This window comes from Alligator sinensis, unplaced genomic scaffold, assembly GCF_000455745.1.
Source record: "Alligator sinensis unplaced genomic scaffold, ASM45574v1 scaffold1264_2, whole genome shotgun sequence".
NCBI lineage: Eukaryota > Metazoa > Chordata > Crocodylia > Alligatoridae > Alligator > Alligator sinensis.
The window spans coordinates 198,225-222,588 of NW_005843119.1; the positions used below are offsets into that span (position 1 = coordinate 198,225).

At 49.3% G+C, this 24,364-nt stretch overlaps 2 protein-coding genes across 2 annotated transcripts; both read left to right on the forward strand.

Annotated features, from left to right (window-relative positions):
* Positions 1–2,396: 2,396 nt before the first annotated feature.
* On the forward strand, positions 2,397–8,407 carry LOC102388488 (duodenase-1-like). The gene is made up of 6 exons (XM_014526687.1): positions 2,397–2,406; positions 5,222–5,360; positions 6,156–6,162; positions 6,740–6,991; positions 8,076–8,083; positions 8,263–8,407. Exons 1-6 carry the CDS (start codon positions 2,397–2,399, stop codon positions 8,405–8,407), a joined length of 561 nt encoding a protein of 186 aa, XP_014382173.1.
* A 10,901-nt stretch (positions 8,408–19,308) lies between these two features.
* On the forward strand, positions 19,309–24,364 carry LOC102388738 (mast cell protease 3-like). Its single transcript, XM_006037468.2, has 4 exons — positions 19,309–19,424; positions 21,085–21,247; positions 22,465–22,725; positions 24,037–24,364. The coding sequence occupies exons 1-4, from the start codon at positions 19,333–19,335 to the stop codon at positions 24,178–24,180; spliced, it is 660 nt and encodes a 219-aa protein (XP_006037530.1). The 5' UTR covers positions 19,309–19,332; the 3' UTR covers positions 24,181–24,364.

The following is a 24,364-nucleotide window of genomic DNA, read 5'->3' on the forward strand; positions in this document are numbered from 1 at the left end:
CAGGGGATATCGGGGACACCACAGCACCATGAGGGGGCAGGATTCAAAGGTTAGACACTTTGAATCATTGACAAAAGACAGGGTTAACAAAATATAAAACACAAACAGCACAACAAACAATACTGGGTGGCGAAATATAAAAGGCACAAAATACAAAATGTCAAATAACAAGGAATATAGGGCGTAGATACCTGGAGGGGGAGAAAGGGGGAAAAAACCACAATGACCCTTTTCTGCTGCAATGAAGATCCCTCCCCTGCTATTTCACTTATCCCAGCTAGGACTTGAACTTTGATCTCCCACACAGTAGGCAGAAACTCTACCACACACCCACCAGTGCTTGTATGGCTTTGGGCTGCTAGGGCTCTTGACCTTCCCAGAGCCCCGGCCTCACGTCAAGCTGCCTAATCTCTTGGAGGAGCTGGAAGCAGAGCTGGGAACCTCTCAGGTCGCTGCTCAGATCCTTGCTGGAGCTAGGGAGCCTCTCCTGCTGGCTGCAACCTCTCGTAGGGGATCCTGGAGCCCAGCTGGGAGCCTCTCCTGCCGGCCGCCATGTTGCTCAGGGTCCAACTGTTGCCTACAGGTCCCACTCCTTCAGGTGCTTCTAGGGCAACTGCTCCCACCCCACTAGCCCAGCTCTTTGAAGCTCCTTCCTTGTAGTCCCTCACTAGTCCCTCCTGAGTCAGCTGCGCTGCCCTTTTTATCCCCTTCCAGGTGACTCAATCAGGGAACCCGGAGGGTGAGTCTCTGGGGCCTGATTGGTGAGGAAAGGGAATCCCAAGTCCTCCAATCATTGTTTACCCCTTCAAAACCCCTGGGTCAAATCATTACCAGATTGGTGAGGAAAGGGAATCCCAAGTCCTCCAATCATCTTTTGCCCTTTCAAAACCCCTGGGTTAAGTCACTGCCAGCTAGCCCGTCACATAAAGGATGTATTGATTCCTCCATGCAGACAGGGTTGCCAGCCCAAACCAGTCCCATTTGCCAACCCCAGCAATTACTTATGGCAAACTGAGCCAGAGAGGGAAAGGGACTGGCTCAGCATTATTGATGAAGTTATTGAGAGAAATTGGAATAGTATCCAGGAGACCTGACTCCCAGGCCTCTTCTAGCCTACCTCATCTGATCCTTCTCTCTTACCAGAGCAGGGATAAAATTAATTGACTTTTTTTTAAAACGGAAGATCATCAACAGCTAGCCAGCGAAGGCCCATTCCAAACCCTACATGGCCCTCCTGAAAATCAAATGCAAAAGCTATAATGGTGAATGTGGTGGGAAGATTTTTGTGGTTGGGCATTGTGGGGTGGGGAGGAAGGGCCAGAAGTGAAGGGGGAAGTGGCAGGGCCGAGCTAAGGTTTAACCTTGAAAGAGAACAATATTTTGAAGAGATGTCCAATCCCTATAACAATGAATGAGAACTTGATTTTCTTTTAATGATCAACCCCACACATTTTATAGTTATTTATACTTAATTGGCTGTTAACACTAATCTGTTCACATTTTTGAATAAAGCAACCCATTTATTTGTCTACCTAACTTTAAAATGAACAACAATAATGTCTGGTCATTGTTAATTAATGATTGCTTAACAATTTAGCTTTAACCAAGAATAACATAATTTGATCATGATCTTACTTTTAATAAAACCCTTCAATGTTTGTGTTACTGTTAGTAAGTGGCTATCTGATTGTCATTTAGACTTTTTTTTTTTTAGCAAAGCTTTTGTTTGGGAATGATTTGATGTCTATATTTAAAAAAGATTTAATTTTTCTTTAATTTTTTTTTTTTTTTTACCTACCTACCTACATACCAGAATACTGCCTTCCAGAGAGGAATATGGAAAAGCCATAATAAAGCTTTAGCCTGAAGAGTATTCTTTAAGCAAAAAAATATATTTGACTAAAAATATAATTTTTAGTAAATAGAAATTATTTATAAGAAAAAAAAATCTATTTTTCAATAAAAGCATAAATTAAAAGTTAGCCTTTGGGAAATTCTATTATTTGTCATTTTCTCCCCCTCCTCCACTCATGTTTTTAGTGGTATAACAGAAAAAGATTTTAAAAAAAATGGAAGAAAAGAAGCAGTGAACATGAGAGAAAAGGGTTTTTTTTGTTTTTTTTAAAAAGAGGGGAAAAAATAAAAATACCCCAAAAATAGAAGGTGAAAATGTGTAGCATAGATTTTACAAAACTCTTCCTGAGAACTGAAGAAACAACGTGTCTGACTTTTTTGCCCAGTCCTATTTAACTTTTGCTGATCTGGAATCCTAATTCTCCTATATCAACCAAAATCTTCTAATTTCTAAGCTTTCAAGTGGCTCACTGGCAGGTTTTCTCATCTGCTGGTTTCAGTGAAGAACCCTGGCCTTTACAATAAAGCTGCATTTGGCCCCGATGGACAGAAGTAAGTGGAGCAAGGGACAAATCCTGCTTGAACTGGGTCAAAGAAGTGGTGGGAGAGGACGTGTGCATAGAAGGAGCCCAGGTGGGCTGGGCAGTACCGCACAGCCATCCCCAAGGTTGGCTGGGAGCTCTGATCCCACCCCTTCCACTCTGGCCCAGCCCTGCCCTCACCTGCCATACTTACAGCCACATCCAGGCCTTGCAGCCTAACAGTAACCTAAAGCAAAACCCCAACACAACCAAGGGCACTGGGTGCCTTTCCCCACATGCTCCTCGGGCTCCTCCACAGTTCTGCTGCTGCCCCTGGCTCAGGCCCTCCTGGGCCTGCTCGCAGCTCTCCAGTCCCTGCACTGCCTCTCTGCTCAGCCTGGGGCTCCTTCAGCGAGCACAGCCAGGGCCGTTCTCCACTTCTCTCTGTGCTGCTTCTCTCTGCTCCCAGCAGTGAGCCCCTTCCTCCTGCTCATGGACAGGCTTACCTAGCCCCTGACTTCTCCTTCGACTTCTCCTTCTCCTCCCCTGCCTTGGGAGCCTCTCAGCAGGCCACAGGTGTCTTCCCTTGCTCTCTTCAGCAAGCCCTTACCTAATTAGCTGCAGCTGTGTATTATCTGGGTCTGCAGGTTTCTACCTTTGCTGCCCAGCCCTGCTCTTAGTAACAGGCTTGGCTTTCCTCAGGGATTTCACAATGCTGAGTGCAGCACCCCATGAAAAGCCCTGTGAGCTCTTGGGATGCAGCTACAGCTCCTGTCACACCATCCCTTCCCCCACTGACCTGGCACTGCTGTAGCAACTACCCCATTGCCTTGTGCTCCTTCTAGTCAGTGCAGGGAGCCCCATGGTGTTGCTCCGATCCAGTCATCTTATCATGTGGTGGCACAGCAGTTGTCGTCTTACCATTACCAGTGTGAGCTCACAGTCCTGCTGGCACGACTTCAGGTATGGCCCCAAATGTAACCCAGTTCTGCAGGCTTCAGTCAGCACAATACCTTTGCCTCGAGTACCTGACGGTGCTGCTGGTCAGACCTATATCCCATTATCCCACTCCTGGGGCCTCACAATCCTGATGGTGCTGCTCCTGTCAGCTCTTCCCTCCAGCACTGCTGCTACCACTTCCCCAGTCACATGGCCTATTCTCTAGATGCCCTATAGTGCTGGAAGTACAACATGCACAACATGGCTCTGTACCCCGGGACCTCAGCGTCTTACGAGAGTTACATCACTCCACCCTGAGTGGCTTCACATCCTTCATGTACCATCCCAGCACCTTCATACGCCTGTAAGTGCTGTAAGGCAATGCTACGTGCTGTTGCCAGGGTTGCTTATTTGTAAGAGGTCTGGGCCCTAAGCTGCAGAAATGTGGCTAAGGCAGAAAGACTGCAGAAGTTTGAACCTTTGCAGATGTGGCAGCTAGCTTGGTCAGCAAAGCAAAGGAGGACAATTATGTGTTTCAATAGACACAATCAAACTTGTCAAAGCCTTGCAGGGGCTTGAATGGCCAAACCCCCATAAAAATAATTAAGAAACACTAAGCAGAACTCTCTGGGTTGTGCTGTGGTGGTCCTTTTTAACTTGAAATGGCATGGCTCTCAAGACTGAGGTACTGAATATCATGTGATAGGCCCTTGTATCTGCACAGTGCTGGGAGTTCTCACATCTTTGGTATATGGGGTGCCTGGGTCTGTCCTTTCAGCTGCCTTGTATGGGCCATATGTTCAGCTGGTGTAAATTGTTCTGGCCTCCCAGAGAGCTACATGTGATTTACACCAAAGGAGAATCTAACCCAGATGACTCCAATTCACACCAGTGAGGACTTTAGGCCCAGGGCAGTGAGACCAGCTGGATCAACTGGTAGGAACTGAGCACTTTGCCCTTTGATATTGAACAGGTAATTTCTGAAAATCCTGCTGTCACAGGTGCCTTGAGACCTTGATATGTGACCTCCAGGGTGTGGCCCCAGTTCTCACTAGATACTGAGATGAGTCTGGGTTAACCACAGCCCCTGCTGCACTAGCACTGAGCTGGAGAGAGAGCTGAGTGAGTTGTGTTGGCTAGTAAGTCACATCCCCCCCAGCTCAGCTCTGGATGTGCAGGGGACATGAGTATGGGCAGTGATAGACACTGCAGAGTACCAGGCTGCTCCAGCCTGGGGAAAGGAGAATGAGGCATGCATGGCAGGATACAGCCCTGGCAGAATACAAGCCCAGGTGCTGAGCATCCCCTCATGTTGCAAAGTCATGTGGGAAGGATGACTTGGGAGGATGTGGTCTTTACTCCCCATCTCCACAGAATAACAGGGAGGGCTGTACCCAGGCCTGGTGTGTGGGGATGTCACATGGAGGTTTCCTGTCCCACCACAGCCTGCTCTTTATAACCCCACTAAAGCAGTGGCATTGTGAACTTTCTGAGTCGGGCTCCAGCGATGCTTCTGCCCCTGTTTCTCGTGAGCTCGCTCCTGTCCAGTGGGGCTCTGGCTGGTGAGTACAGAGAAGGGTGAGGCTTTTCCCCCCAGACTCACAGGTAGCTGAGCCCATTCTCTTCAAGGCGCTGTGCAGGGAGTTAGATTTAAACTTCAATCTGGTCCCTGGGACTATAGAGCTCATAAGGGATGAGCGTGCTGTGTCTGTGGACATGAGCTTCTCATGGGGAGGGGACCAAGAGGAACATTTCTAGGGGCTCAGCTCAGGGGCAGGATTTGGTGCTGCTGCCAGGGACAGGGAGCTCTGACCAGCCAGAGCTGTGGTCCGAGAGATTTAGGGAGGTAGGAGATTGTGGACTTCTGTCTCCTGACTTTGTGTCTCTCTGGGATGGGGGATTCCCAGGGGAAATCATCGGTGGCCGGGAAGCCAAACCTCACTCAAGACCATACATGGCCTTTGTGGAGATAAAAGGTTCTCAGTGTGGAGGGTTCCTGGTGCAAAAGGATTTTGTCTTGACAGCCGCACACTGTGTTCCTAAAGGGTGAGATTTAGGCAGCCTCCTGGCAGCAGCTGGTCCTGTCTGCAAGGCCAGGGTCCTTCCAGCTCTGAATCTGGGTTGGGAATTGAGTGCAGTGGTCCACTGTCCTTCTGTTTGGCACTGAGAGTACTGCAGAGCAGTTACACTCTGCACGTACCTGGCTGCAATGTTACCATCTTCCTCCATCCCTGACCTCTGTGTGGGATTGAGAGGGGCCACCTGGGCACAGGTGTGGATGCCTGGCTGCTTGGGGACAAGCTGATCCTTCCCTGACTTTCCTCGTGGTGGTGGGCCATTGTTGGGAATAGGCTGCCCCAGGCAGGGTAGTTTTTGACCCCTCTTGAAGGAGACGGGTTTCTTCCCCTGCCCAGCATATTGAATGGGGCCTCCGTCCATCCCAATGCTGCACTGACCCCGAGTGAGAGCAGGGGTCCTGTAACAGGACACCTCTGAGGCTGACCCTGACAACCTGGGCAGCCCCATGGGACCTGCTTGGCCCACACTGGCTGCCTGTGGGATCACCTGCTTGTCTCACCTGTCACGGCCTCAAAGAAGAATAGGCAGGCAATTGCAGTGCGGTGCATGATTCCTCATGAGGACTACAATAAAGAAACCTTTGAAAATGACATTATGCTGTTCCAGGTACTGTCCATAATGAGAGGGTGCTGGGGAGGGGCTGTGCTCCTTTGCACACAGCAGCTGTGGAGCTCCCTCCATGGCTGGCAGAGGTTTTGGGGTCTGATGGCTAAGGCACCTGCCCCTGGGAGCTGTGTCTTGTGTTTCCTACCCCTGCTCTAGAAGGGAAGTGAGTAATAGTAATGGGTTAGAGCGGGACCCTGGCTGTCAGGACCTGTAGGTGTTCTTCTCATTTGTAAGAAGGAAAAGGGACAGTGAGGGCCCCTTGTTTTATCCCTGAGTCTGGAAAGAGACATGAGGACTGGGGAGTTGGGTATATATGCTTGTGCTTATGAGCAATTCCTGTGGATTTGGGGGTTTAGTGTACGCCAGCTGGAGCATGTGGGTGCGTGTGCTCAGAAGTGTCCCAGCGAGGATATGTCAGAGTTGCAGGGTCAACCTGCCTTTCGACCAGGCAGAGGGATTTGGGCACCAGAACTCCTGGATTCCAATCCTGGCTCTGTTACTGGCTCCCTCTGGGTTGACTTTGTGCAAGTCCTTCCTCCACTATCTGCCATAGCTGCACAGGGACTTTTGTAGCCCCTCTTCCCAAAGTCCATTAATAAGGCTGAACAAACTCAAACTTTTAGAGAGAGTGAGCCAGCAAAGGGCAAAATCTCACCATCAGTCTCTTCCTAGCTAAAATTACCACCAGTCAGAGGGCATAATATATCTGTTTCCTCATTCCTCTGTCCTCCTTATGGAAGCTGGCACACAAAGCTACAATAAATGAGACTGTGAAGCCAATTCATCTGCCCCAAGCTAATGCTGTGTTGAAACCAGGGACCAATTGCAGCGTGGCTGGCTGGAGAATGACTGGAGTAGACCTGCCCACTCAACCCTGCCAGCTCAGGGAGGTGGACTTGCAGGTGGCTGAGGAGAAGCAGTGTATGCAGTTCTATCACTCTTTCAACTCCACTTTTGATCTGCACAGAGGAGAGGAGAAGTCACCTTTCCAGGTAATTCTCTTGTTTCTGACCCTGCTTTTTATAATGCAGCTCCTACCCCCCTGTGCTCCTGCTATGCTGAGCTTGGCACTGAAATACTTACTTCCAAACATGGCATGAAGTCATTTAGCAGCCTGATGGGAAGGCATGAAACAAACATGCTATGGGCCAGACTTGATACTGATACTACACACTACTGTCTGTGGGTGCCAACAGCCATTGCATCGTGCTCTTTCCGTTAACTCTCATGCTCAGATGGGTTCCAAATAGATGGTCTTTCCCATCAGCCAACTTGCATATTAGCCTACTTCTAGGAGGACGTGGAGAAGTGAGGGGGTCCAGACATGGGTGACAAGAAAGTTAAAGGGCTTGGAAGGCAAGACATAGGAAGAGAGGCTGAAGGAGTTGGGCACGTTCAGCTTGCAGAAAAGTTGCTTAAGAGGGGACATGACCGACTTCAATTACATGAAGGGTGCCAGAAAGAGAGAAAAACACTTTTTCTCCTTTGCTGCAGCAGGTAGAGCACCCAATGGTCTGCAGTTGTAGCAAAGTCAATTTTGACTAGAAAAACATTTCACTGTTAAGAGCAGTGATGAGCAGACACCTTGGGAAGTTGTGGCCTCTGTCACTGGAGTTGTTCAAGAAGAGATTGGACAGCCACTGGCTGGGCATGATCTAGGCATAGCTGTGCCTATGCTTTACTGCAGGTATTTCACCTGCTTTGGGACTTTGCTGGTTGCAACATGGGGTTGGGAAGGAATTTTGTTGTCCAGTTCTGCTGCTACAGATGCCCAGGGAGCTTCTAAGCCTTCCTTAGAGGCATTGGCTTTTGGCTGCAACCAAGGCTGGGAACTTTGACTGGTCTGTGCCAGTGCTTCTGCTGGGACTTAAACACAGAGGATCCTGGCTAGAGGGCCTTCCCTTCCAATCAGGGTCGGACTAACGCCACATCTGGGATTAGTAAGGAATTTTACCCCAGGGTCAGATCGGTATGAACTGGGGGTGGTTTTTTCTTTCCTCTGTAGTCGGGGCATGGCTCTCTGTCTCGGGTCTCTCAAGCACATTTTAACATGGTCCCCCTGTTTATCTGTGGCAGGTTGGGGTGTAAGGTTTTGTGTTGAGTTAGCACAAAGACACAGCCAGCCCTAAGAGGTTAGACAGTGGATATGTGTAGGATGGTTTGGAGAGGGATGATCCTGCCTCAAGCAGGAGTTGAACTAGGTGACTTCTGGAGGTCCCATCAAGCTTGACTTCTCTATGATTTCTTTCTTTCCTTTTTGTAGGTTGATTCTGGGGGGGCCTCTGGTGTGCAAAGGTAAAGCCTATGGTATTGTGTCCTATGGAGTGTACAATGGCCTTCCTCCTACTTTCTATACACGTATCTCAGCCTACATCAATTGGATAGAGGAGAACATGGGCCAGGAATAGCTCTGGGGATATAACAGAGGGAGGCTGGTTGTAGCTGCTCTGTTGCTCCACCACATTCAGTGCCTTGAGATATTCCTCTCAGAGCTGGGGGTCTCAACTCTGTCCAGAGCATGTCAAAATGTTCCCTGACACTTGCCATCATTACATCTCAATGGGATGGGGATACCCTGAGCTAGCCTTCTTCCCTGCCCATTTGAGGGGAAAGACCCAACTTCCCATTCCCTGAGCATCCCAATACAACTGATTTATCCTCAGTATAGGACTAGACTCCAGCCAGCCACACAGAGATGAAGTCCCTGTACCGCATTACCCAACTCTCCTAAGCTAGCCAGACCCTCTCCCCTGGCTGCATGGAAGCTGGTGCCCTCCAGAACTGAAAGTTTCAAGGTGCCATTTGCTCCACTTTAGCCTCTTCATTTCTAGTGCGAAAACCTTTCCTTGAAATGCAGCAGCGAAATCCTGCAACATGCTCTTCTCTGCAGTAAATGGCATACAATAAATGGCTTTAAGCAGCAGTTCTTGCAGGTGTCTCAAGTCCTGTGTGCAGCATGGAGTTGGTCAGAAGGAGATGTGGTTATTTGAGTCTGGGTCTGCACTTGTCTCACAGATACCATCAGCCCCTCCAGTGCCATTATCCTGAGTGCTTGGTCCCTCCCATGAAGCCCATTTAGTCTTTGCCTAGGACTAGAGATGATGCAGGGCCTAACATTAGTGTCCCTATGGGATCAATCAGCAGGGGTGAGCATTAAGGTCCCAACTCAGGCCCACATGGGGCTAAAGTGTTTTTGCCCCTGGTTCAGGAGGTCTGTGAGATCCAACATCATTCCCCATGCAGGGAGGGTGACCAGCCAAGAAGCTAGCATTTGACTTTTCCTCAATGGAAAAATAAGGTAAAACTTCTGGGGGAATATTTGGCTGAAGCCAAAGCCTTTCCTTGTCCATAGTTTTTTTCTGGCAGCACTCGGCAACATATTTTGCACTTTCTTCCATGTAAACTGTTTGGGGGTTGGGCCTTCCCTCTTTGTGCTTGTACAGCACCTGGCACAATTGGGTTGGGGTCTGAGCTGGGGCTCCAAGATATTCGCACACCAAGAGCATCCAGCTTCTGCACCACGTTTTTCAGAGTACGGACTCCATCACCCCTGATGGTCTGTTCAGAAGGATGAAAAGCTACATTCTCACTCAAAACTGAAATAGCTCAGGGTTAACCACAGTCACCACCCAAGAGCTCTGATGTGGGGAAAGAGCTACTGCTAACAAGCCTGTCAGCTCTCAGCCCCTCTGCAGATGGCCGCCGCCTCACTTGTTACCCAGCTGTAGGGGGAACAACCCTAGCTGTGTATAGTCTGTCCTGCCTCCAGCACTTTGTGTGAAATCACTGTCCTGCAGGGACAGATCCCACCCCTGATCCCACTGTCATGAATGCGAACATCACCCTGAGGTTGTAGTATGAATTTTTGCATATTAGTTATGTTTAAATGATAATAATATTGAATTGATCAACCTCTATGATTGCATGAACAACTAAAACTCCATTTTGTGCTTGTTCCCTGCTTGACATGAGTAGATGAACTTCGTATATTTGTGTGAGAGGGTGAATGGTGAAAGAATGGTAACTATTTGCATGAAAACAGAAGAAAATGTAACTGATTGTGTAAGCAACAAGGCACCAATGTATAAGTTACCAGACAGTAAACTAATTAAGCTAATTAATGGATGGCTGAAGAACTCATCTGTAATCAGCTGCAAAGAAGAAGGAATTTTGCATATCCTGCCATTTGAACTACACAATTCTTTAAGGCAAAGATCAAGACTGAAATGCCAACTCAGAGATAACCAACTTTACTGGAATGACCTCATCGGAGATACTCTGGAATGACCTCAAGTTGAGATAACCAGAAGGAACAACCTCTAATTAAAAACGGAGCATTGAAAAAACCCCAATGCTGAACAAAGACTTGAAATCCCTATAGAAGTGGGATGCACACAAACCAAGATGGGGAATCCACTCTCTGCAACCTCATGGAGCACAGGCATGAATCCCTGTTATCCCCACTCATATCCTCGATAAGCTTGGACCCAGCCATCTAGTGCTAATACTGAGTAAAATCTGCTGGTAACTATAACATCTTCCTGGAGTGGTTTTGTCTGCATGTTTGTCTATGTCTGTTTGTATGTATGCTTGTGTATGTCTGTTTGTATGACTGGTGTGTCCAAGCTTATGTATTTGCTTCACGTAATCAATAAACACGGCATTTTGCCTTATCCCCCTTTTTAAGGTCTTACTCTTAATTTAAGCTATTGGCAATTTTAAGTAACAAGGTCACCTCTGGCCATATAACCCCCAGCTCTACAGAGTCCAGTGCACTTTCCTGTGACAATGCAGTTACTGCTTCTGCTCCCCACAGTCTTCTTCCTTCTCCCCTGGGCTCTGGCTGTCATAAGTACAAGGGATCAAGGGCTCTAGGGACAGAGAGGTCCGTGAATCCTGCCAGAGCACCTGCCTGGTAGTTGGGGCCTCCAGAGGCCCCAGTAAGTTGATCTAAGCACTAGAACAGGGGTTGTCAGCCAGGGGTATGTGTACCCCTAAGGGTACTTGGAAAGGTCCGAGGGGGTATGGGTGGGGACGGAGCCGTGCCACTGCCTCCCAGGAGCAAGGCTGGGGGGAAGGCAAAGGTAGCATTGCCCCTCTGTGGGATGCACAGGTGCTACCCAGCTGGCCAGATGCTGGGGTGAGGGGAAGCTCACACGCAGTAGCTGCTGCCTCCATTCACCACCCTGTGCTGCTGTCACGCGACACTTTTCCACGGGCAATCGCACAGGTGGTTCTGTGGGCTGCTGATAGGCGGCGTACAATTGGCCAGGTGTAAGGCCCCTCAGCTACCCTCGGAGCTGCATGTGTGACCAGATGTGGGAGTGGGGTGTGGCAGTGGTGGTGTGGAGCGGGATGGTGGATGGTGGTGGTGGTGGTCGCGTGCAAGCCCCCCCACTCACTCTGCATCCAGCCACCACCACCAAAAGAGGTACGTTTCTTAAAAAACGGTGAAAACCCCTACCCTAGAAGGTTGCAATTTTATTTGAAAAACATTGAAAAATTGGAGTGTGTGGAGAGGTACAACAGAAGTGGTTTGGGGGCTGGGGAAAAGCCAAACAAGTCACTGTGCTGGGTACTGGGGAAGGTAAGTGAACTGTAATGTCTTATGCTGTACAGGTCAAAACATCCCTGATAGGAGAATGCCCCACAGGAGTACTCTGATGGAGCAGTCTGCAGGGACATGGAGGTCTGTTGAAATGTCTGGCAGAAATTGGGCAAGAGGGCTGGAGAGTCAGGCAGCTCAGGGAATCTCTTTTTTAACTTATTTTTCCATCTGGCAGGAAACTTTTTGAAAATATGATGTTTTTCAAAGAAGAAAAGTTTTTTTCCAGGAAGTTGTGCGCTGAAGGTCAGATTAGGTGAGCTAATAATCCCTTCCACCCTTAATTGTGCTTGCAGCAGCTCAAATAGAAGCGGTGTAAATTTGAGCCAGGACTTCTTGCTTCAGCGCATGTGCTTGGACATGCACTTTGGTGTGGAGCAAATTGTGCCACTTGGGGCAAAATAACCCTGCCTGGCTCCTCCCGGATCTGCAGCCGGGGTGAGCTAGAGCCCCAGGGCCAGCACCTGTGCTGTCCCCAGCAGTATAAAAAGCTGCCCTGTCCTGGCCCCAGCAGTATAAAAAGCCGCCCTGGCAAGTAGCTCAGGGCTACTAGTTCTCAGAAGCTGCTGGGGCCCAGCCAACTGGTACCTGGGACACTACCCCTTGTGCCAGCTGGACTGCTGAAGCAGCCCTGAGAGTTGCCTGCACCCTCTACCCACTGCAGCAGTCTGGCAGTGGGGGCTGCTGCCTGACTGTGACCTGCTGCACACCTGCCAGATCCAGATGGGGACTGCACAGCCAGTAGAGGCATCTGCCCTTCTGGGCTAGTTGCCAGTGGACTGTGCTTGCAGGGCTGGTCTCTGTGCGGCACTACTGCCATGTGTGCTCCCTGCCCAGCCATCTGGGCAGCTATTGCCTGGAAGATGTTCTGGGTGTGGTGGCCTGCTTTGAACTGTCAAAGCATGTCCTCCTGGCCCCATTTGGCCAGGAGGCCAGCCACAGCCAGCTTGGTCCAAGGTGCCAGCTCTAAGCAGGCAGGGTCCTGCCACTGGCCTCCCTAGCAGGTATTCTGGTGTTCCCTACTGGAAAACTGAAAAATTCCTGATAAAAAAATCCCAAATTCACACTGTAAAATACCCCCAAATCCATGTTCCTCCACAAGTAAAACAAAAGACTGCTATAAAGAGAAAGTGAGACGGAGACAGTGATCAGTTGGACAATGTTTTATTGATATATCTACAGTGTTAAAGCAAGTCTCTTATCATAATAATAAAGTGAACTCTAAATACATAGTATCATAGTAGCTAGGGTCAGGAAGGACCTGAACAGATCATCTAGCCTGACCCCCTGCCACAGGGGGTCATGAATACATATTTTGCTGCCCTCCCACAAGGGTGATGGCCCCCACACAGTGGTTATGGCCCTGTGACAGGGGATTCAGCCCCCACACAAGGGATACGTCCCCCCAACAGGGGATTCAGCCCCCAACCAGGTACACTCTCTGGTACACACTCCCTGCTGTCCCAATCATCATGATATCTGTGCTCCTCAAGATCATTTCTGTCCCGGTCGGTGTTTCTAACCATCTGTTCTCAGATCAATGAGGCAGAATTGCCCCAACAAACACACTTCAGTGCAGGCCGGCAGGAAGAAGAGGAGTGTTGAGCTGAATCAGCTGAGGACTCGGCATTAGCCAGTCAGCCTCCCAGTCAGAGGGGCTAAAAGAAGGGTAGAGCATGTGCAAGCCTTATCCATGTATTTAGCTCATTCCAGAGGTGAACCATTTCTGAGCGCAGATGTTTGTAGCTCCAGCTGCAGAAGGTACCTGGCTGGGAAGGGACTAGCTTTTGGTCATCTGTCTGCAGGAAACTTAGGTTGCAGGACACCAGGCTAGTGTGCCTATGACCTGTAGGCTTTGGAAAGTCTCATCTGGACACTGGAGCCTTTTAAAGTGCAAGTGAAGCTGAGATAAATGCAGATTATTCCTCTCCCTCCTGCTGCCCCGCTGCTGCACATGCAACCAGCTGCATCACTCCTCTGCTCAGCAGGTAAGGCCACATCCAGAGCAGTAAACCAGGCACTTACACAAGACATTTATGAGGCCGATCAGGATCTGGTCTGAAGCTGCTTCCCTCTGCTCAGCTTGAGCTATACACAGCTCCAGGGGGACCAGGGGACTCCCCAGAGAGGTCAGACCAGTACCAGCAGCAGTTTGCACTCACAGGGGGCAGGATCATGTGATAATTGTTGTGCTGGCTTCATTTTTTGGACATATGCGGCAGAGGGACAGACGTGAGGTATGGGAACTGTGATGCCAGTTATGGAAAGGCGATACAATATGGGAGATACGTGTAGGTGTGTCATCGCACTGTACCACAGCCTTTGGTTGCTCGGCCACACCCTTGGGCATTCGGGCCCGTCTCTTCCGTGGTGGGCCATTATTTTGGTAGGTTTTGCCAACCACATTTTTTCTGGGCCACGTTTCACCTTTATCTGCCTTTTAAACGCCAATCTGCTTGCCAACACACCCTGCAACTCAGTCCATTGTTGCTTGGGGTTGACCCCTAAACAACCACTATACACAGCCCTAGACACAGCCTTAAGATCAGTGATGTCTGTCACTCCACATCCTCTCCCTGCCATCCGCCCTGACCAACAGGAGGAGTTCACCAATCCAGCAAAAACTTCCATTCCACACATGCCTCCAGCCTTACTTACCTCTCGTTAGTGCATGGAGCCCATGGTGTTGCCCAATCCAGTCATCTCAGCATGTGGTGGCACAGCCATTGTCGTATTACTATTACCACTACCCCTGTGAGCTCACCTCCCTGCTGGCACGACTTCAGGTATGGCCCCAAATGCATCACTCTGCTCCACCGACCACCCAGTGCTGCAGGCTTCACACTCAGCACAATACCTTTGCCTCAAGTACCTCCCAGTGCTGCCGGTTAGACCTATGTTCCATCATCCCACCCCTGGAACCTCACAATCCTGATGACACTGCTCCTATCACCCCTCGCCTCCAGCATTGCTGCCACCACTTCCCCAGTCACATTGTCTGTCTTCCAGTGACCCTGGAGTGCTGGAAGTACAACATACACCACATGGCTCTGTATCCTGGGATCCCAGAGTCTTACCAGAGTCGCATCGCTCCACCCCGAGTGGCTTCACATCCTTCATGTACCATCCCAGCACCTTCACACACCTGCAAGTGCTGTAAGGCAATGCTACGTGCTGTGCCAGGCTCCCTTACTTGTAAGAGGTCTGAGCCTAAGCTTCAGAAATGTGGCTAAGGAAGAAAGACCCCAGAAGCCTGAACCTCGTGGCAGCTAGTTTTGTCAGCTAAACAAATTTGGACTTTCATATATTTAATTAGATGCAATCCAACAGAGCACAAGCCCAAAAAAGGAAACCGTATAAGGAAGAACCATACTTCATATAATCCAGATACTCTACATTGTAACGTCATCTTAAAATAATTAGAAGCAGAGATGAATATAACAAAATCTATTGAATGTTATGTTGCTATAATTAAATGCTTACAGAAGATACAAAAACAAAGCAGCTTTGTCAGACCATGAACGAAGGTGGAGGAATGACACACCAGTGTGAAGCAATGTTCGGGAATGGGAAGGGAATGGAGATAAGGAAGCCTTCCTTGTTGTCCTCTTGCTTTCACAGGGACATACGTCCCAAGTAATTCACACCTTTGTGACCCACAAGAAATCTAATTGAATCCAGTTCTGAAAGTTTCAGTGAAACAAAGAAATGTAAATCAGAGATATTAAATCCAGCTGTCTACAATACTGGGCAGAGGCTGGAGGGATATTGGACTTCTGCTTTTTGGACACTATATCACCCCATGCCTGGAGACCTCACGCCTTCACACTGCTGCGTGTCCTTCCCTAGGGACATTTCCCATCTCCCACTGATCCGACACTGCAGTGGCAGTGGTACCAGCAGCCTGGGTTCACTCCCTTTGAGCTAATACAGCTGTTGGCATCTCCCTTGTCACAGTGTCCTTGCAATCATCTCACAGGGCTGCAGTAATTGCCCTTGTCATCACCTTTTCCCATAGGGACCTCACAGTGCTGCAGAAACCATCCTTCCTCTTGTGATCATGACATTGTATAAAGATCACCTCATATCATCCCATCATCACTGACCTTATACTGCAGAGAAGGGCATTACATTGTTTCCACTTCCAGGGACCTTGGAGTCTGCTTAGATCACATTGCGCCATCCTACTGATTCAACACTGTTGCAAGGACTTCCTTGGCTCATCCTTCAGTCCCCAGTGACTGCTTCTGCCTTCAGGTACCAGCTAGACCCAAAGTGCATCTATCTACCTACTTTATCTTCCTACAGCTGCTGAAACGTGCCTTTCACATCTCCTTCCCCAAACAATGCTTCAGGTAAGACCCCCATTGTGAGACCCTGTCCCCAGGGACCTCAGAACCTCTCTCTCTCCTTCACGTAACTGCTACAAATATCTGCCTCTTTCATACTCCTGTTATGTTCCTCTTGTAGTCGAGCAGCTAATTGTGCCACAAACTCTGCTATGATGCGGACATCATAAAAAAATGGCACAACCCCCTGTAGACCTGTGAATAAGTCTCCTATAAAACCCTGGAAAATTCCCAGTGTAATTTCTTATTTCAAAGTTTGGGTAGGACTGCTCCTCAGTGGATAATGATCATCTGTGCGTTTGGAGCTATGTCATTCACAAGGAGTGGTTGATACATTTGTGCTAAGCCACTTTACCTTTCATTCCAGCAAGAGAGGCAAGGAGCTGGTGCATGACTGGAATCTGATACAGATGTTTTGTTAGTGCTTTGCTTATTATATGCTTGTAGTCAGCACATATGGGGCCCTCTCCGCTTGGTGTAATTACAGGTGCAATGGGAGTAGAGCATGATGCATTTACTACTCCTTAAAAGGCACCTGTCTGACATGGTGATTGACTTCTGCATCAGGCCTTGAACAGAACATAATGAGGCTTCATTTGAATTGGTGCCATGGTTGGATCCAACATAATAAAACAGGTGATCCTTTGTACACATCTGGCTCATCAACATCTTTGATGAAATTCTTTAGGATAATTTTGAATGGTGTCTGTCGCAATGCTGTGTGCTGATGTTATCTGGCTGCCCACATCATCCCAACCCATTGATGCAAAACAGCAACCACATTGCCTTGGTCCTGTGAGTTCACAATGCTGCTGCTACGGCCCCACTCACATCACCCAGTTTCCTGGAACCTCACACTGCTATTGGTGCTGTCTGGATCGTTTCAATGCACCCTCCTTTTGCTCTGCATGCTGTAGGAACCTACCCTGTCATCTCTTTCCCTTCAGTGACGTGGACACAAGAAGGTGCTGCACCCAAAACATTGCTGTATCTCTGTTGACCTTACACTGCTGCCAGGACAGACCCCATGGCATTGTCTTTCTCCGGGGGACATTACAATACTGCAGGAATTAACACATCAAGTGCTGTGCCTCCAATTACATAAAGGGAAGCATGTGCAACTCTCAATACATGTGTCTGCCCCCAGGGACCTCACAAGAAGTTCCTGTATCTACTTCCAAAGTTACATCAGTCTTCCCGAGTGCTCTCACAATGCTGCAGGTTCCACCTGCATCCAGCAAGGGAACAAAGATAACAAGTGCAATTACAAAGTGCTCATTGAGAAGGGAAAATAAGTTTAAAATAGGAATGAAATGAAAATGGAATATTAAAATTAAATTTTCAAATGAAAGTGAGATAAGAAAGTAATTAGGGAATGAAACATATATCTGATAGAAAAAGAAAAGTTCAACCATTGAAATAGAACAAAGGGGGATTCAAATCCCGAATGCCATAAAATCAAATGTGAGTTCCACCTTGATGTTAAAGATTGACCTGGAAGTTTTATGTAACACAGCATCTGATGTGCAATGAAATGAAAAGGTCCAGTCAGATGGGTTGAGAGAAGGTGGCCTGTGTGAGAGGGTGGGAATTTGGGAGCTGTGTGCAGTGCTGCCCACAGATACGTGGGGGCCTGGGAGAAAATCCTGGCAAATTCTTTCTGGCCAAGGATCAGGGCATTTTCAGTTATAGGTGATTAGAGGCACATACAATTTTTTTCAGGCTGCCCTCAGGATGGCGGGGGTCAATAAAACCGGAGCACCAGCAATGAGAGAGCAAAGTCCTATTTCAAGCAACATGTTCCAGTCTCAGCTTGACAAAGCCTTGGAGGTGCTTGAATGGCCAAGTCCCCTTAAAAATATTTAACATGTCTAGATTGGGCTCAGGTGGTTCCTTATTACTTTAAACCACATGGTTGCACACCATTCCCAGGACTGTTGCACTGAATATCATGCGCTAAGCCCTTGAATCTGCCCAGGGCTTTTTTCTTCCTCTCCATTCAACACAGCTCTTCTCCAGGAAGCCCAGGGGGTCCTCCCAGCTCTGAATCAGGGTTGGGCAATGAGCCCACCACTCCCCTGTCCCTCTGCTTGGCATTGAGAGCATTGCAGAGCCTGCATTTATGCCTGTGTGAACACCTCCTAGGGGCTGCTACAGGTTTGGTAAATGGGAACCCCAAGTCTGTCCTTTCAGCTGCCTTGTATGGGCCATATGTTCAGCTGGTGTAAATTGTTCTGGCCTCCCAGAGAGCTACATGTGATTTACACCAAGGGGGATCTAAACCAGCTGAAACCAATTCACACCAGTGAGGACTTTAGGTCCAGGGCAGTGAGACCAGCTGGCTCAACTGGTAGGAACTGAGCACTTTGCCCTTTGATCTCGAACAGGCCATTGCTGAAAATCCTGCTGTCACACATGCCTTGAGACAGTGACGTCTGAGCTCCAGTGTGTGGCCCCAGTTCTCACTAGATACTGAGATGAGTCTGAGTTAACCACAGCCCCTGCTGCACTAGCACTGAGCTGGAGAGAGAGCTGAGTGAGTTGTGTTGGCTAGTAAGTCACATCCCCCCCAGCTCAGCTCTGGATGTGCAGGGGACGTGGGTATGGGCAGTGACAAACACTGCAGAGTACAAGGCTGCTGCAGCCCGGGCAAAGGAGAATGAGGCATGCATGGCAGGATACAGCCCTGGCAGAATACAAGCCCAGGTGCTGAGCATCCCCTCATGTTGCAAAGTCATGTGGGAAGGATGACTTGGGAGGATGTGGTCTTTACTCCCCATCTCCACAGAGTGGGGTTTCCAGTAACAGGGAGGGCTGTACCCAGGCCTGGTGTGTGGGGACGTCACATGGAGGTTTCCTGTCCCACCACAGCCTGCTCTTTATAACCCCACTAAAGCAGTGGCATTGTGAACTTTCTGAGTCGGGCTCCAGCGATGCTTCTGCCCCTGTTTCTCGTGAGCTCGCTCCTGTCCAGTGGGGCTCTGGCTGGTGAGTACAGAGAAGGGTGAGGCTTTTCCCCCCAGACTCACAGGGAGCTGAGCCCATTCTCTTCAAGGCGCTGCACAGGGAGTTAGATTTAAACTTCAATCTGGTCCCTGGGACTTGGAGCTCATAAGGGATGAGCGTGCTGTGTGTGTGGACATGAGCTTCTCAGGGGGCGGGGACCAAGAGGAACATTTCCAGGGGCTCAGCTCAGGGGCAGGATTTGGTGCTGCTGCCAGGGACAGGGAGCTCTGACCAGCCAGAGCTGTGGTCCGAGAGATTTAGGGAGGTAGGAGATTGTGGACTTCTGTCTCCTGACTTTGTGTCTCTCTGGGATGGGGGATTCCCAGGGGAAATCATCGGTGGCCGGGAAGCCAAACCTCACTCAAGACCATACATGGCCTTTGTGGAGATAAAAGGTTCTCCGTGTGGAGGGTTCCTGGTGCGAAAGGATTTCGTCTTGACAGCTGCACATTGTCTTCCTAAAGGGTGAGATTCCCCTCTGTGCCTCCCGGCAGCAGCTGGTCCTGTCTGCAAGGCCAGGGTCCTTCCAGCTCTGAATCTGGGTTGGGAATTGAGTGCAGTGGTCCACTGTCCTTCTGTTTGGCACTGAGAGTACTGCAGAGCAGTTACACTCTGCACGTACCTGGCTGCAATGTTACCACCTTCCTCCATCCCTGACCTCTGTGTGGGATCGAGAGGGGCCACCTGGGCCAACTGTGCAGGCATCAATGCTGCAGTCACTTAATTTATTGGTGAGGATGGGGTGAGAGACAGTGTGAAAGGCCTTCTTAAGGTCTAGAATGACTATGTCCACAGTGACACCATCATCCAAGGATTTAGTTACTTGGTCATAAAAGGCAATCAGGTTGGTCTGGCAGGACCTGCCTTTGGTGAAGCCATGCTGATTGCCCCTGAGCATGATCTCCCCTGCAGGCCCCCCACAGATATGCTCCTTGATGATCCTCTCCAAGAGCTTCCCGATGTGGATGCCTGGCTGCTATGGACAAGCTGATCCTTCCCTGACTTTCCTGGTGGTGGTGGGCCATTGTTGGGAATGGGCTGCCCCAGGCAGGGTAGTTTTTGACCCCTCTTGAAGGAGACGGGTTTCTTCCCCTGCCCAGCACAGAGAATGGGGCCTCTGTCCATCCCAATGCTGCACTGACCCCGAGTGAGAGCAGGGGTCCTGTAACAGGACACCTCTGAGGCTGACCCTGACAACCTGGGCAGCCCCATGGGACCTGCTTGGCCCACACTGGCTGCCTGTGGGATCACCTGCTTGTCTCACCTGTCACGGCCTCAAAGAAGAATAGGCAGGCAATTGCAGTGCGGTGCATGATTCTTCATGAGGACTACAATAAAGAAACCTTTGAAAATGACATTATGCTGTTCCAGGTACTGTCCATAATGAGAGGGTGCTGGGGAGGGGCTGTGCTCCTTTGCACACAGCAGCTGTGGAGCTCCCTCCATGGCTGGCAGAGGTTTTGGGGTCTGATGGCTAAGGCACCTGCCCCTGGGAGCTGTGTCTTGTGTTTCCTACCCCTGCTCTAGAAGGGAAGTGAGTAATAGTAATGGGTTAGAGCGGGACCCTGGCTGTCAGGACCTGTAGGTGTTCTTCTCATTTGTAAGAAGGAAAAGGGACAGTGAGGGCCCCTTGTTTTATCCCTGAGTCTGGAAAGAGACATGAGGACTGGGGAGTTGGGTATATATGCTTGTGCTTATGAGCAATTCCTGTGGATTTGGGGGTTTAGTGTACGCCAGCTGGAGCATGTGGGTGCGTGTGCTCAGAAGTGTCCCAGCGAGGATATGTCAGAGTTGCAGGGTCAACCTGCCTTTCGACCAGGCAGAGGGATTTGGGCACCAGAACTCCTGGATTCCAATCCTGGCTCTGTTACTGGACTCTGAGTCCAGCTCTTCTTTCCTGAAATATCAGTAAAAACAAATCGGAAGTGGGAAATTTTGTGTAATCCCATTATGTCAGGAGCTGGGGTTTTGATGAAAAATGTGGACTATCAGAAGAATTGTGGTAAAATGTCAGGAGTTAGCAGCAGTAAACAGCTAGGGAGCAGCCAGGAACAAAGCCAGAGACATCAAAATATAACCCTTAGGATTGAGTATCCTTCCTGAAGTCAGAATTATACCATTTCAGCCAGTCTGGGCCTCAAAGAAAGGGAAACAATACACGAGTCATTCTCGGAGCCCATGACCTCAGCATGACGGAGAAGAATAGGCAGGAAATTGCTGTGCAAGACATAATTCCTCATGAGAACTACAATAGGAGAACCAAAGAAAACGACATCATGCTGCTCCAGGTACTGTGCATAACGAGAGGGTGCTGGGGAAGGGCTGTGCTTCTCTGCACATAGCAGGTGTGAAGCTCCCTCTCTACGGCTAGCAGAGGATGAGGTCTAGTGGCTAAGGCACCTGCCCCTGGGAGCTATGATTGTGTTTGCTACCCCTGCTCTAGAAGGGGAGTGAGTAACAGTAATGGGTTAGAGCAGGACCCTGGTAGTCAGGACCTGTAGGTGTTCTTCCCATCTGTAAGAAGGAAAAGGAATAGTGGGGGCGCCTTGTTTTATCTCTGACTCTGGAAAGGGGAGTGAGGACTGGGGAGTTGGGTATGTCTGCTTGTGCCTGCAAGCTCTTCCTGTGGATTTGGGGGTTTGGTGTTTGTCAGCTGGAGTGTGTGGGGGCAAATGCTCAGAAGTGTCCCAGCGAGGATATGTCAAAGCTGCAGGGCAGACCTGCCTTTATACCAGGCAGAGGGATTTGGGCACCAGAAGACCTAGGCTCCAGTCTTGGGTCCATTAGTGGTGTACTGGGCACATCTACACAAATGTTTACTGTGGAATTGCCTAATTAACTCTGCTGTAAACCTCTTGGTGCCTACATGTGTAGCCCTATTAGGTCGCAGTAAATTAATAAACTCTGCTGTAAATACAAGTACTATCCTGCAGCAGAGTTTTTTTCATGTGCTGAAAACCATGTGTAGATGCTGACAGGGGTGGCTGCAGCATGTGAGTACTTCAGTGTGCGGGCTGCCCACCAGCTAGCCCCGCACTGGAGCACCCTTATGCTCCAGCCAGTCCCTCTACAGCATGTTGAGCCAGGTTGGAGCAACACGAGGCTGGCAGGCTGAATCCCCAGACCCCTGCCACCCAGGGCTGCTCTGATCTGGCTCTTACTTTCCCAGTCCCAGGCACATGTTCAAATATTGTTCTCAAGAGCTATAAACTCCTGTGAATAAGTGCCAGAGTTTATTACATCAAATTAATTGCACATGTAGATGCACCCCTTCTGGGTGACTTCATGCAAGTCCTTCAGCCCTAGGCCTTACTGTCCCTTTTGCTAAATGGGGACTTTTGTAGCCCCTCTTCCCAAGGTACATTAATGAGCTTGAAGAAACTATTGGAGAGAGTGAGCAGCAAAATCCAAACTCTCAGCATTGGTCTTACTCTGGCTGCAATTGCCAGCAAATTAGAGGGCATGATATATCTCCTTCTTCTTCCCTCTGTCCTCCCAATGGAAGCTGGCACGCAAAGCTAAAATAACCAAGACCGTGGACCTGATTCGTCTGCCCCAAGCTAATAATGTGCTGAAACCAGGACCCACATGCAGCGTGGCTGGATGGGGAAGGACTGGAGTGCACATTATCCGGCCATCCAACAAACTCCAAGAGGTGGATTTGAAAATGGGTGATGTGGAGCAATGTAGGCGCTTGTATAGCTCTTTCAACTCTACTTTGATGATCTGCATGGGAGACAGCAGAGACAAGAAGTCATCTTTCAAGGTAACTTTTGGCCCAACCTTGCTTCCTACAGTGCAGCTCCTCCTCCTGCTATGCTGAGCTCAGTACTAAAATACTGAATTCCCAGCATGGCATGAAGTCATTTAACAGCTTGGCCTGCTACACTTGGAAAGGAAGGTGTTAAACGAACCCACTATTTTCCAGGCTTGATCCTGATACTACAAAGTGCTGTATGTGAGTGTAAACAGCCATGATATCTTGATATTTCCATTTGCTCTCATGCCCAGATGGGGTTCAAATAGATGGGCTTTCAAAGAGGCCTGATTCTCAGAGAAAACTGGCAGTCAATTGGCATGTTAGCCTACTTCTAGAAAGACATGGATAAGTGAGGGGGGGGGGGTCTACACATGGATGACAAGGAAGTTAAAGTGCTTGGAAGGCAAGACATAGGAAGAGAGGCTGAAGGAGCTGGGCATGTTCAGCTTGCAGAAAAGGTACCTAAGAGGAGACATGACAGCAGTCTTCAGATATATGCAGGGCACCAGAAAGAGAGAGGAAAACACCTTTTCTCCTTTGCTGCAGCAAGTAGAGCACCTAGTGGTCTGCAGATTCAGCAAAGTTGATTTTGACTAGAAATCAGAAAAAACTTCTTCACTGTTAGAGCAGTGAGGAACAGATGCTTTGGGAAGCTGTGGCCTCTGTCGCTGGAGGTTTTCAAGAAGAGGCTGGACAGCCACTGGTTGAGGATGAGCTAGGTGTAGTTGTGTCCAGGTACTACTGCAGGTATTTCCCCTGCTTTGGCGCTTTGTTGGCTGCCACATGGGGCTGGGAGGGAATTCTTTCCACTCCTGCAGCTACACATGTCCAGGGTGTTTCTAAGTCTTCCTGGAGGCAATGGTATTTGGGGACTTTGACTGGACCATGCCAGGGCTCATGCAGCGACATAAACCCAGAGGTTCTTGGCTAGAGGGCCTTCCCCACCACTCAGGGCCAGACCAATGCCACATCTGGGACCAGAAAGGAACTTTACCCCGTGGTCAAACTGGGGTGGACTGGAGGTGTTTTTTTCCTTCTTCTGTTGTTGAGGCATGGCCCTCTGCCTTGGATTTCTCGAGCATATTTTAATACTGGCAGGACCTTGGCTACCATGGTCCCCCTGCTTTACCTGTGGCAGGTTTGGATGTTATGTCTTCTGTTTAGTCAGGAATTATTGTTGTTTAGTTGAGAGGTTAGACAGTGGATAGGTACGGGATGGTTTGGGTAGGGCTGATCCTGCCTCAGGCAGGGCTTGGACTAGGTGACCTCTGCTCTAGGATTCCACAACTCTATGATTCCTTTCTCTCCTTTTTGTAGGGTGATTCCGGGGGGCCTCTGGTTTGCAAAGGTATAGCCCAGGGTATCGTGTCCTTTGGAAAACACAGTGGCATTCCTCCTGCTGTCTATACTCGGGTCTCGGCCTACATCGATTGGATAGAGGAGAACATGGGCCAGGAGTAGCTCTGGGGAGCTCTTTGTGCTTGTGCCAGAGGGAGGCTGACTGTAAGCTGCTGTGCTGCTCCCCTGCAGTCACTCCCCTGGGACGTTCCTCTCCGAGTCCCAACTCTGTCATGAGCATGTCAGGATGTTCCTGGACACTTGCCATCATTACACAGGGATACCCTGAGCTAGCCTGTATTCCCTT